This window comes from Eucyclogobius newberryi, unplaced genomic scaffold, assembly GCF_026437365.1.
Source record: "Eucyclogobius newberryi isolate DKJ021-1_F unplaced genomic scaffold, fEucNew1.0.hap1 SCAF_4, whole genome shotgun sequence".
Taxonomy (NCBI): domain Eukaryota; kingdom Metazoa; phylum Chordata; class Actinopteri; order Gobiiformes; family Gobiidae; genus Eucyclogobius; species Eucyclogobius newberryi.
This window is the reverse complement of record NW_027316056.1, coordinates 9,724,918-9,737,118: the sequence shown is the minus strand read 5'-3', so window position 1 is coordinate 9,737,118 and position 12,201 is coordinate 9,724,918. Positions and strand designations below refer to the sequence as shown.

Genomic DNA, 12,201 nt, shown 5'->3' with positions numbered 1-12,201 from the left:
CATTGACATGAAGACACTTTGCATGATTATTTGTCTCACATGAAGCACAGACACACCACACACTCTGATTTCAGGCTTTTCTACAATGGGACGAGAGCAGTGTCACGTGATAGAACAGGGTGTGATGAAAACAAATGGCATGCAAAGCCTGTGTCAGCTGCTTCTCTATGTGCTCTTTATTTGGAGCTAGTTTCATAATCTTATTTGTGCCCTATTTTTCTTATTAAAGTTTGTTGCAGAATTAATAAGGAATGACTGTTTTATCCATTGTGATGTCTTCTAGCAAGGTGAAGATCGTGTTGTAAAGATCTCTCAGAAGAAGTTTTGTGCCAGCGGACCCCAGGGTGAGGCCGGAGAGGGAGAGTGTCCGAACTGGATGGTCCCGCTCAGTATCTGCTCCAGTGAAGACCCCACATGCAGCAAACTCAAGGTCCTGCTGGACAGACCTGAGACCACCATCACTGTGAGCGGAGTGGGCCCTGAGCAGTGGATCAAGGTGAGGACAACGAGCAAACAATGACCTGTGAACTTGAATATGGAGAACACATACTCCGGTCTAAACAGAAACGTGATCATTTTTCACCAATCGTTTTCTTCTTCTACTTTACTTCACATGATAAACAGCCTTATTTCTACTGTGTTGAGCCCACATCCTTTGCAAAACATAGATAGCGCACATTAGCATCGGCCATTTCCTCTTTATAAGATAAGATGAGATATTCCTTTATTGTCCACACACCTACCGCTCACCTGCAGCCGCGTGTGGCTCGTCCCCACGTTTCCGCGTGTCTAAGCGCATTGATCTATCATCATATAGTTCCCTCAGTGTACGGGACAAAATGAGGACGGAGAAAGACGGTTCGAGCTGGCTCAGAAGAAGAGGGAAATCTACGGGAGACGAGAGATGCGATGCGCTAATAAACAAACGCACGTGTGTGTTGCATCAGTCCACACGGGGGAGTGCGCATGCGCACTTCCGCCTGCGTTCTCAAATCGCCGAAAAATCGTCCATTGCGCCTTTAAGAAAAGTTATTAAAGGACACTATGCCAAATAGACTTTTCTGCCCTGTTCTAACATTATTCTCTCATCAAAAACATACATGGAGTAGCATTTAGCTTCATTCACACTAGTTTGATGAATCCTTGTTAGAAGGTCATCTCCTTCCGAGCGTCAAAAACACGCCATACTAATCATGATCAGTACAACTGTGTTTTGAGACCAGGAAGTGAGAGGCCAGGTTGAAATGTCTTAAACTGAGTGTAATTGTGTTTAAATCTTTGTTAGTCCTGCGGGAAACAGCAGAGCTCCAAATGTAATTTTGTTTGTTATAAATATTTTTTTTTTAGTTCTATGAGATGCCAAACTAAATGTTCTCGGTAGTATATTTAACCTGTTACCATCCACCTATTTTCGCCCTGTGCACAATGGTTGGACCCAAATGGCATTGCTTATTAAAAGAGGATCTTATGTTCCACATGCAAGTGTGATGCATCATTAGAAAGCTTAGGCCTTCTAGTTTCTGCAGATGTGCACATGAACACTGTCAGGGCTTCAGAACTTACACTACAGAGGCCCAAACATAAACAAAACATCCTTTTTTAGTCTCGCCTGAATATTGTCAATTTGTAATGGTCCTGAGCATGACATACTTCATTGTGTGCATATGCTGTTCACTGTACATGATGTTTATCTTGTTGACAACAACTGTGTAAAGTTTCAGATCTCTAGGAACAGGCATTTTGGTGCTGTTGACCTTTTTGTATCAAAAAGTATATTCGGAACAAGTGATCCAAATATGTGCCAACTGTGCCAAACTGTTTTATTACAATTTTAGCTCCTCTATGATCATAAAACATACATTTTGATGTTTTGTAGGCCACTAATAGCAATTATAACTGCTAAAAAAAAAAAGAGAACATGTGTAAATATGAGTTTACCCATGAATTTCCCATATAGAGGTTAAAAAATAAAATAAAAATAATATTTTTATTTAATTTTTTTATTGGTATAATAATACATATATCTAACAAAATGCACGTCCAAAAGGCTAATAAAATCAGAAAACATTATGCGCAAAATCCTGCCGAGAAATCTGTCTCTTTACAGCCTTACCTGAGCCTTACGCACGAGAATACAGAAGATTCTGTGTCAATAAGCCCTTTGTCCCGCCCCTCTTTCTAAAGCTATTCTCATTGGCTAGAATAATATGTCAATCAAACTCAGTTACGTCATTCACACGTGGCGCTATTTAGATGTAAACAGACTAATCCATGTGCGTCTTTTTTTGCGGAGGCTGTAGCAAACAAACCAGTGGACAGAAAAATCCGTAGATGGTCTCATTCTGTAGGTAACAGTCTGAGGAAAAGAAGGATATCCAACATTATTTTATAGGTCAAACAGGTCATTTGTTATGGACGGAGAAATGCGCCGGACAAGCGCATTCTCGTCCGGCGAGAAACAAAGAAAAGTTTGTTTACTTGACAATATCTCAATCGGATAACTTCAGGAAAAATACAAGTGGATATTGTTTTTCAATGATTCCTTACGGACAGACTGAGTACAAGGATGAACAGAATTAAAGCCGTTTCGTCCGTCATAAACAGCAAACAGGTAGGACATGTGTTGGTAAAAGTTGAGACTTTCTCACAAACTATTGGCAATTGCTTCTTGGGGCATATTATTCAATGTAAATCAATGACATATTCGTTTTGTTGAGAAAATAAGCTTTAAAATGATGTATGGCTTGCTGGTATTGACCACGGAAATAAAAGTGATGTAAGAGAATATTTGAGATATAGAAAATGCTCGCCGGCGGACAGGTGGGTGGTAACAGGTTACAAATAGTGTATCATATTTGTCCTTGAATTGTAATACATGTAAATGGTGTTGTCCTCTCTCCACAGATTAACCCGGGCACAGTGGGCTTCTACAGGATCCAGTACAGCTCGTCCATGTTGGAGAGTCTGCTCCCGGGGATCAGAGACTTGAGCCTGCAGCCCGTGGACCGACTGGGACTGCAGAACGACCTCTTCTCCCTGGTAACAACGTCATTACGTCAGGCTCAACACAACACAAAGGGAACACGTGTTTTAAATCTGGATCGAAGAATTAATTTACTATGATATTGTAATCTCTGACATTAGTGTTTCCTTTGGCACCAGATGTTTACCGTAGCAGTGGTTGTACTAAAATTAAGATCATTTTAATCATATTTTGGGCTGCAAATAATTAGTATTTTTTGTAGTCGACAAGTCAGCAAATATGTTTTTGATTAGTCAACAAGTTAAATTGTTGTTTATATAGTGCATAATTATTTTTAAATACATTTTAACAATATAAATTATAAAATATATGGATTTAAGGCTTCTAATTGATCTGAAATAGGTGTTTTTTTACATTTGGATTGAATGATGCTGCTGTCTTTGTTTTAAAAGTGTTTTAAAAGGTCTTGTAGCGTGTGTTAAATCACACTGTGAGTCACATACCTTGATCATTTCGTATTTGATCTGGATCTTGTTACATCTCCTGTAGTTGAGTCACTTTTACAATATCCTTGTTCTCTTCCCTTCTCTGCAGGCGCGGGCAGGGATGATCAGCACAGTGGAGGTGTTGAAGCTGATGGAGGCGTTTGTGAACGAGCCGAACTACACGGTGTGGAGCGACCTGAGCTGTAACCTTGGCGTGCTCTCCTGCCTGCTGTCGCACACAGACTTCCACGAGGAGATCCAGGCCTTCATCAGGGACCTGTTCACCCCCATCGGGCTTAAACTGGGCTGGGACAGCAAACCCGGCGAAGGTACGAGTCCTAATTGTCTCAATCTGGACACTTTTATCTCCAAATACACCTGGCATGAGCAGACGTACTGATCCTGTGTGGGCTGCAAGCTTTCAAGAGAACCACGGCATGTTCAGGGTCTTTCTAACAGGGAAATCCAGTTATGTAATCCAAAACGCTCCTTGGCGGACATTTCCCTCTTTTGCGTGGCATTAAATACACTAAGATAGAAATTAGTCCTCTGAAAAACACATGAAAATGGCACAAAGATGACAGTGTGGCCTCAGCCAATCAGAACTTGCTCTCCAATCATGTGCTGTAGTCCTAGAAACAGATTCACTGGTCTGTTTTTGTATCTTCTGTGGAGCACTAAAGCACCTGCAATTGAATAGATGCCAGATTCAATTCTGCGGAACATTATCTCCAGACAAAGCAGTAATATCTCCACGGAGACGAGCAAGAAAAGTGAAATCATTCATGCATGAGGGGGAAGCACTGGATTACCCTAATTATCTCAACATCCCTATTTGTGTTTTTAGGTCATTTGGAGGCTCTGTTGCGAGGCCTGGTCCTCGGCAAACTGGGGAAGGCGGGACATAAAGCCACTTTAGAAGAAGCTCGACGGAGGTTTAAAGATCACGTGGACGGAAAGCTGGTGCTGCCCGCGGACCTCAGGAGCCCGGTAAATCTATAGTCCTGCCATTACTGATAAGAAGTGTTCACTGTGTTTACAAGTCTGTATCCTATAACGTCATAAGGCGCTGGTACAGCTGGCAGCCCGGTGTAAACGCTCTCTCTTCTTTCTCACACTTATTGTGCTTTATCTCCTATATTTTGTAAATATAGTTAGTATATTTTTTCTATTTTACTGTACGATAGGGACACGCGCTGGAATAGTTTTTTAATTCAACTGTTTTTGACTTTTTTCGGCTGGATTTGAGCGTTTTTCGTTGCGTTCGTTGTGTTGTTGTGACGTGAGCTAGCTCCGAGCGAGCCCACCAGCCCCCCCCGCGCCCTCCGGCCGCGCTAAAGTACGGCGTGTCGTCGGTACACGTTTATATACACGTTTATATGAAAGAGGAACTTCACGAACGATCGGGACACGCACTGGAATCGCTTTAAATTAACTTGTTTTGACTTTATTCGGCTGGATTGAGTGTTTTCGTCGTGTCGTTGCGATGTGTCTTGGCTCTGAGTCCCCCGGCTCCGCGTTTCCACAAAGGAGGAACTCATGAAACTGCGGAGAACAGTCGTCTTACCCGGAGATCGTCACGTTATCCCGTCGCAATACTGACCTAACCTAATACTGATGTGCAATTCTGTCGTATGTGCAATTAAGATATTCCTTTATTGTCCCACATGGGGAAATTTCATTGGTGCAACGCAGGTAGATACAGAGGTAGATACAGAAGAACAGATCACTTATAGGAAGTATGAAAAACACTTTCAGTAGAAGATCTCCTATAAATAAATAAAAACTCCCATAGACAAATAAATAAATAAATAAACACCATTGCATGTGATCCCGACAGTAATTGCACATGAATATGTGTCACGACAGCACATAGATTGCACATGAATTTCACAGTAATTGCACATGAATTGAACATGAATTACAACAGCAATTGCACATATGACAGAATTGCACATCAGTATTAGGTTAGGTCAGTATTGCGAGTGTTCAGTACTAACAGTTTTTGTTATAAAGTCTGACAGCAGCAGGAAGGAAAGACCTACGGAACCTTTCCTTCACACAGCGAGGGTGGATCAGTCTCTCACTGAAGCTGCTCTCCAGAGCGGAGAGAGTGTCCTGCAGGGGGTGACACTCATGGTCCAGCATAGATGTGAATCTAGCCAGGACCCTCCTGTCCCCCACCTCCTGCACCGAGTCCAGAGCACAGCCCAGGACGGAGCTGGACTTCTTGATGACTCTGTCCAGCCTCTTCCTCTCCCTCTCTGTGATGCTGCTGCTCCAGCAGACCACACCGTACAGGAGGGCTGATGCCACCACAGAGTCGTAGAAGGTCTTCAGGAGTGGCCCTGTCACTCCAAAAGACCTGAGTCTCCTCAGGAGGTAGAGCCGACTCTGGCTCTTCCTGTACAGTGCGTCTGTGTTATGAGTCCAGTCCAGTTTGTGGTTCAGATGAACACCCAGGTACTTGTATGAGTCCACTCTCTCAATGTCCCGTCCCTGGATGTTCACTGGTGAGGGGCCAGTGGGGTGGCGTCTGCGGAAATCCACCACCATCTCCTTGGTCTTCCCCGCGTTGATGAGGAGGTGGTTCCGCTGACACCAGTCCACAAAGTCCTGCGCCAGTCCTCTGTACGCCGCGTCATCGTCGTCCGTGATGAGTCCGATGATGGCAGAGTCGTCAGAGAACTTCTGCAGGACACAGCTGTCCGTGTCATGTCTGAAGTCTGCAGTGTAAAGGGTGAAGAGAAAGGGCGCGAGGACAGTGCCCTGGGGTGCCCCCACACTGCAGGTCTGAGTGTCAGACACACAGTTCCGGGCTCTCACAAACTGGGGTCGGTCTGTGAGGTAGTCCAGGATCCACTCTGCCAGGTCATACTCCACACCCTTGTCCCTCAGGAGCAGCGGCTGGATGGTGTTGAAGGCGCTGGAAAGATCGAAGAACAGAATCCTCACAGAGCTGCCAGGCTTTTCCAGGTGAGAGAGAGAGCGGTGCAGCAGGGAGATGACGGCGTCCTCCACTCCGATGCCAGACCGATATGCAAACTGCAGCGGGTCCATGGCTGAGCTCACGGTGGAGCGGAGGTGGTCCAGGACTAGCCGCTCCAGTGTCTTCATCAGGTGGGACGTGAGAGCCACTGGCCTGAAGCTGTTGAGGTCTTTGGGGCGCGGTGTCTTAGGCACAGGTACCAGACAGGAGGTCTTCCAGACCTGTGGTACCACCCTCAGCTTCAGGCTCATGTTGAAGACATGCTCCATAACTCCACACAGTTCATCTGCGCAGGACTTAAGGAGCCTGGGGCTGATGCCATCAGGTCCTGCTGCCTTCCTCACTTTAATCCTCTTCAGCTCACTCCTCACCTGTGCTGCTGTGACAGTCAGTGGTTGGCAGGGGGACCGTGTGCTGGGGGGATGGGTGAGTCCAGGCGAAGTGGGGAGCTGATGGTCCGGGGCGGAGAAATGAAGAGGAACGGATGCAGGGCATTGTCCAGCTGTGGAAGAGGGAGCATGCAGCTGTGCAGGGGGAGGGGCGGGTGACTGATCAAACCTCAAGAAGTGAGCATTTAAATCATTCACCCACTGTAGATCCCCCTCTGTCTTGGCAGGGGGGATTTTGAAGCCCGAGATGGTTTTCAGGCTCCTCCACACTCCCTGAATGTTCTTCTGCTGCAGCTGCTCCTCCATCCTCCTCTTGTAGCCGGCCTCAGCCTGCCTGATCTTCCTCCTCAGCTCCTTCTGCACAGTCCTCAGCTCCTCCTTGTTCCCTGACCTGAAGGCTCTCTTCTTCTCCTTCAGCAGAGCCTTCAGTTCACGGTTAATCCATGGCTTGTTGTTTGGAAAACACCGCACCGTCCGGGAGGGAACAATGTTCTCAAAACAGAAGTTGATGTAGTCCGTGATGCACTCTGTGATGGTGTTGATGTCCTCCCCATGTGGGTCATAAAGCTCAGTCCAGACAGTGGTGCTGAAGCAGTCCCTCAGAGCCTCCTCGCTCTCAGCAGACCACATCCTCACCTCACGGGACACCACAGGCTGCCTGCGCACGATGGGTTCATACACAGGCCTCAGATGTACAAGGTTGTGGTCCGAGCTGCCCAGGGGAGGGAGGGGCTAAGAAGAATAAGCCTCCTTGGTGTTGGCAAAAAACAAGTCCAATGTTCTATTCTCTCTGGTGGGGCAGGTAACATACTGGGTGTATGTTGGTAGAACAGAAGAGGGAGAAGCGTGGTTAAAGTCACCAGAGATGAGGAAGAGAGCCTGTGGATGCTGTGTTTGCAGCCTACAAGTGCAGGAGAGCAGTGCTTCACAAGCATCTTCAGCATTGGCAGACGGGGCCACATAGACTGCGATCAAAATCACATGTGAGAACTCCCGGGGCAGATAATATGGCCTCATGCCAATAGCCAATAGTTCAATATCCCCGTTACATAGCTGCTCCTTCATTGTGCAGTGTTCAGGTTTGGACCAGCTCGTGTTCACATACACCGCCAGACCTCCACCTCTTTTCTTCCCGGATTCTCTAGTTCTGTCCGCCCGCAGCAGATGAAAATTGTCCAAACCTACAATAGAGTCTGGCATTTCTGCTGTTAACCAGGTCTCTGTGAAAATCAAGACGCTGCTGTCCCTATAAATCCTCTGGGACCGCATGAGGCTCGCTATTTCCGTCATTTTATTTTGAAGGGACCTCACGTTACCCATGACTACGGCGGGAACTGACTTCCTGTTTGTCCCTCTCTTCTCTCGGAGTTTACGTCCAGCCCGTCTGCTTCGTTACGTTTTCCTTAGGATGTCCGCCGGGATAACGTGATGATCTCCGGGTAAGACGACTGTTCTCCGCAGTTTCATCAGTTTCTCCTTTGTGTAAACGCGGTACGGCGCCGGGCGGGGGCGGGGCCGGAGCCGGGGGACTCAGAGCCAAGACACATCGCAACGACACGACGAAAACACTCAATCCAGCCGAATAAAGTCAAAACAAGTTAATTTAAAGCGATTCCAGTGCGTGTCCCAACCGTTCGTGAAGTTCCTCTTTCATATAAACGTGTATATAAACGTGTACCGACGACACGCCGTACTTTAGCGCGGCCGGAGGGCGCGGGGGGGGGGCTGGTGGGCTCGCTCGGAGCTAGCTCACGTCACAACAACACAACGAACGCAACGAAAAACGCTCAAATCCAGCCAAAAAACAGTTGAATTAAAAAAACTATTCCAGCGCGTGTCCCTATCGTACAGTAAAATAGAAAAAATATACTAACTATATTTACAAAATATAGGAGATAAAGCACAATAAGTGTCAGAAAGAAGAGAGAGCGTTTACACCGGGCTGCCAGCTGTTGGAATTCATGTGCAATTCATGTGCAATTACTGTGAAATTCATGTGTAATCTATGTGCTGTCGTGACACATATTCATGTGCAATTACTGTCGGGATCACATGCAATGGTATTTATGTATTTATTTGTCTATGGGAGTTTTTATTTATTTATAGGAGATCTTCTACTGAAAGTGTTTTTCAGACTTCCTATAAGTGATCTGTTCTTCTGTATCTACCTCTGTATCTACCTGCGTTGCACCAATGAAATTTCCCCATGTGGGACAATAAAGGAATATCTTATCTTATCTTATCCGTTTGTGCCTCCAGGTGTATTTAACTGTTCTGAAACATGGAGACAGTGCCACGCTGGAGACGATGTTAAAGGTAAAACCGAGACCATTTCAGAGTTGTTTCGTCAGTTTAATGTGCTAAACGATGTGAGATTGACACTTTTTCAGTTATTTTAACCCTCTGATGGTCTCTGTTTCCTCAGCTGCACAAACAGGCCGACATGCAGGAGGAGAAGAACCGGATCGAGAGAGTTTTGGGAGCCATTTCCGCCCCAGACCTGATCCAGAAAGTGCTCACGTTCGCTCTGTCGGTGCGTCCCACCCATCAACCAGTCATGCACCCATTTTTAGTCCCAGAGATTAACTTCGTGTTTGTTTTGGTGGTATTGTTACAAACATTAGCATAATTATAACGGCTTTCAGACCTCGGGTAAATTGTACTAATTACTTACATAAGTCAGTTTTCCTAGTCCTGTGCGAATCGTCCACGTCTGTGAAAATATCAGTGAAAAGTTTCTGTGATTTGAACTGTTTTTAGTCCATCATTTAAGCCAATATTGACTCAATGTCTACGCTCCATTTAGGCCCAAATTGAATTTGTTTCGCCGCAGACCGTTATTCAAGCCAATTATTGTTAATTTCTACAGTTAAAAAGTAAAATAAAACGCTAAACATGCTGCAGTAAAGAAGACGTGACCTGGAAGAGTGGATGTTCGAGCAGCAGTGGATGCTTTCGGTGCAACGCTTGGATCAAAAATGAAAAAAGGGGCAATCGTAACAACATTTGATGCTACAGCACAGTTTGCTAAAAAAAAAAAACTAAAATAGAAGCTAATGACATGAACAAATCAAAAGGTTCTTGTGTTTTTATCAGTCCACCATTTCCGTGTAAACAAGTAAATTACTGAGTTTTGCGAATGTACACAAAAAACACCGACGTCGTAAAGATGAGGCTTAAGATCAACCGATTATTCGACTAAACGACTAAAAGACTGTAGCCCTAATATGAATCGGTTGTCTTTCTCTCATTTAGTCATGCATCCTGCAAAAAGCACATAAACAGTGAATTCAAGAGTTCAGTCAGTGGTTCTGCTTCTGTTCTCCCGAATGTGCCAATAACCTGTGTGTTTTCCCGCTCGATGTTCCGTTCAGGAGGACGTGCGCCCACAGGACACGATGTCGGTGATCGGAGGAGTCGCAGGCAGCAGTAAACACGGGCGAAAAGCCGCCTGGAAGTTTGTGAAGGACAACTGGGAAGAACTGTACAACCGCTACCAGGGTGGCTTCCTCATATCACGACTCATCAAGGTGACACGGGCTTCTCAGCGACACCTTTTGCGGATGATCTGTTTTGATTATGAATGAATCGATCGTTTCACTGACGTTCTTATTTGACTTGTCGTCCTGTAGCTCACAGTCGATGGGTTCGCAATCGATAAAATGGCTACTGAAATAAAGGTAAATATGATAACGTTCAGCCATTTTTTGTACCTGGGTGTGTATGTGTATATATATTGTGTGTAATCAGAATGCAAACACGGGAAATAGACAAAAACAATGACTTTATTACTCGCCTCTCGTAAAACTTTAATGTTAAACTGTTAATAAAGGTCGAAATATGACTGAAAGTTTCCAGATAGAACATTTTTAAGTGTTATTGGTGAAAATTGTAAAACGTTTCTTTATTTTTACATAATAATGCCACTATCTTTGGCTTTGTGTGTTTTCTGTGTCTTTATAGTCCAGATAACGATATATTTTTTGTCAATTAATAGTTCTTTAATTGCAAAAAATATATCGTCAGCTCAACTAGTCTTCTGTTATTATGTTGTTTCTTCGTTTCATAATTGATTGTGCTCAACTAAGTGGAGAAAAAAGCGTGACGTTTTTGAAATGCACTCGCACCATTTCCACGTGGACTGATTGTGTGGTGTTTTGGCCCCTTCAGAGTTTCTTCGAGTCGCACCCGGCTCCGTCGGCCGAGCGCACGGTGGAGCAGTGCTGCGAGAACATCCTCCTGAACGCCGCGTGGCTCAAGCGCGACGCTGACGACATCCACCAGTATCTACTCCAGAGAAAGTCCGCTCCATCGGTCTGATCCCAAAAAAAAATCCTCCCTCTTCCTTCCTGTTTCTCTTCCTCGTTTCCTACAGCCTGGACCTAAACGCTTCTGCCCCTGTCTCCGGGCCCCACTTTAGGAGCAAAAAGCGCGGGGCCACAGCGCTTCTTTAAGACTGAAACAAGCCAAGAATACAAGCGCCACAAATGCAGAGACTGCTACTTTTTGTAGAAGCATCTGAACGTGAACCGGGAATGTAGTTTTGCCCCCTTCTGCCCCCTGACAGCAAATACAACGTCTCAAATACTTTTTTCTGCCCCATCATTTCATTCATTTACAGTATTTTGTCCTCAGATGGAACGTTAGGGCTGCAACAACTTATTATAATATCATAGTAATCCACAACTAATGAAGGATTTGCTTTAAATTTGTATTTCAAACCTTAAAGCCGAGGCTCCACTGCACGTCTGCGATCAGTGAACGCAAACATGTGACCATCAGTAAACACACACATGTGACCATCAGTGAACGCAAACATGTGACCATCAGTAAACACACACATGTGACCATCAGTGAACGCAAACATGTGACCATCAGTAAACACATGTGACCATCAGTAAACACATGTGACCATCAGTAAACACATGTGACCATCAGTAAACACATGTGACCATCAGTAAACACACACATGTGACCATCAGTAAACACACACATGTGACCATCAGTAAACACATGTGACCATCAGTAAACACACACATGTGACCATCAGTAAACACACACATGTGACCATCAGTAAACACACACATGTGACCATCAGTAAACACACACATGTGACCAAGAGTAAACACACACATGTGACCATCAGTAAACACACACATGTGACCATCAGTAAACACACACATGTGACCATCAGTAAACACACACATGTGACCATCAGTAAACACACACATGTGACCATCAGTAAACACACACATGTGACCAAGAGTAAACACACACATGTGACCATCAGTAAACACACACATGTGACCAAGAGTAAACACACACATGTGACCAAGAGTAAACACACACATGTGA

At 45.0% G+C, this 12,201-nt stretch overlaps 1 protein-coding gene across 1 annotated transcript in view; it reads left to right on the top strand.

Annotated features, from left to right (window-relative positions):
• Nucleotides 1-11,713, top strand: part of npepps (aminopeptidase puromycin sensitive) — a 42,509-nt gene extending 30,796 nt beyond the window's left edge. Inside the window, exons 14-22 of the mRNA XM_072462260.1 lie at nucleotides 284-496; nucleotides 2,905-3,039; nucleotides 3,578-3,797; nucleotides 4,316-4,458; nucleotides 9,106-9,162; nucleotides 9,272-9,379; nucleotides 10,221-10,376; nucleotides 10,479-10,526; nucleotides 11,017-11,713. Of these exons, the coding sequence (XP_072318361.1) occupies nucleotides 284-496; nucleotides 2,905-3,039; nucleotides 3,578-3,797; nucleotides 4,316-4,458; nucleotides 9,106-9,162; nucleotides 9,272-9,379; nucleotides 10,221-10,376; nucleotides 10,479-10,526; nucleotides 11,017-11,166 (1,230 nt within the window). The 3' untranslated portion in view covers nucleotides 11,167-11,713. The remainder of the gene's footprint in view (nucleotides 1-283; nucleotides 497-2,904; nucleotides 3,040-3,577; nucleotides 3,798-4,315; nucleotides 4,459-9,105; nucleotides 9,163-9,271; nucleotides 9,380-10,220; nucleotides 10,377-10,478; nucleotides 10,527-11,016) is intronic.
• Nucleotides 11,714-12,201: the final 488 nt, after the last annotated feature.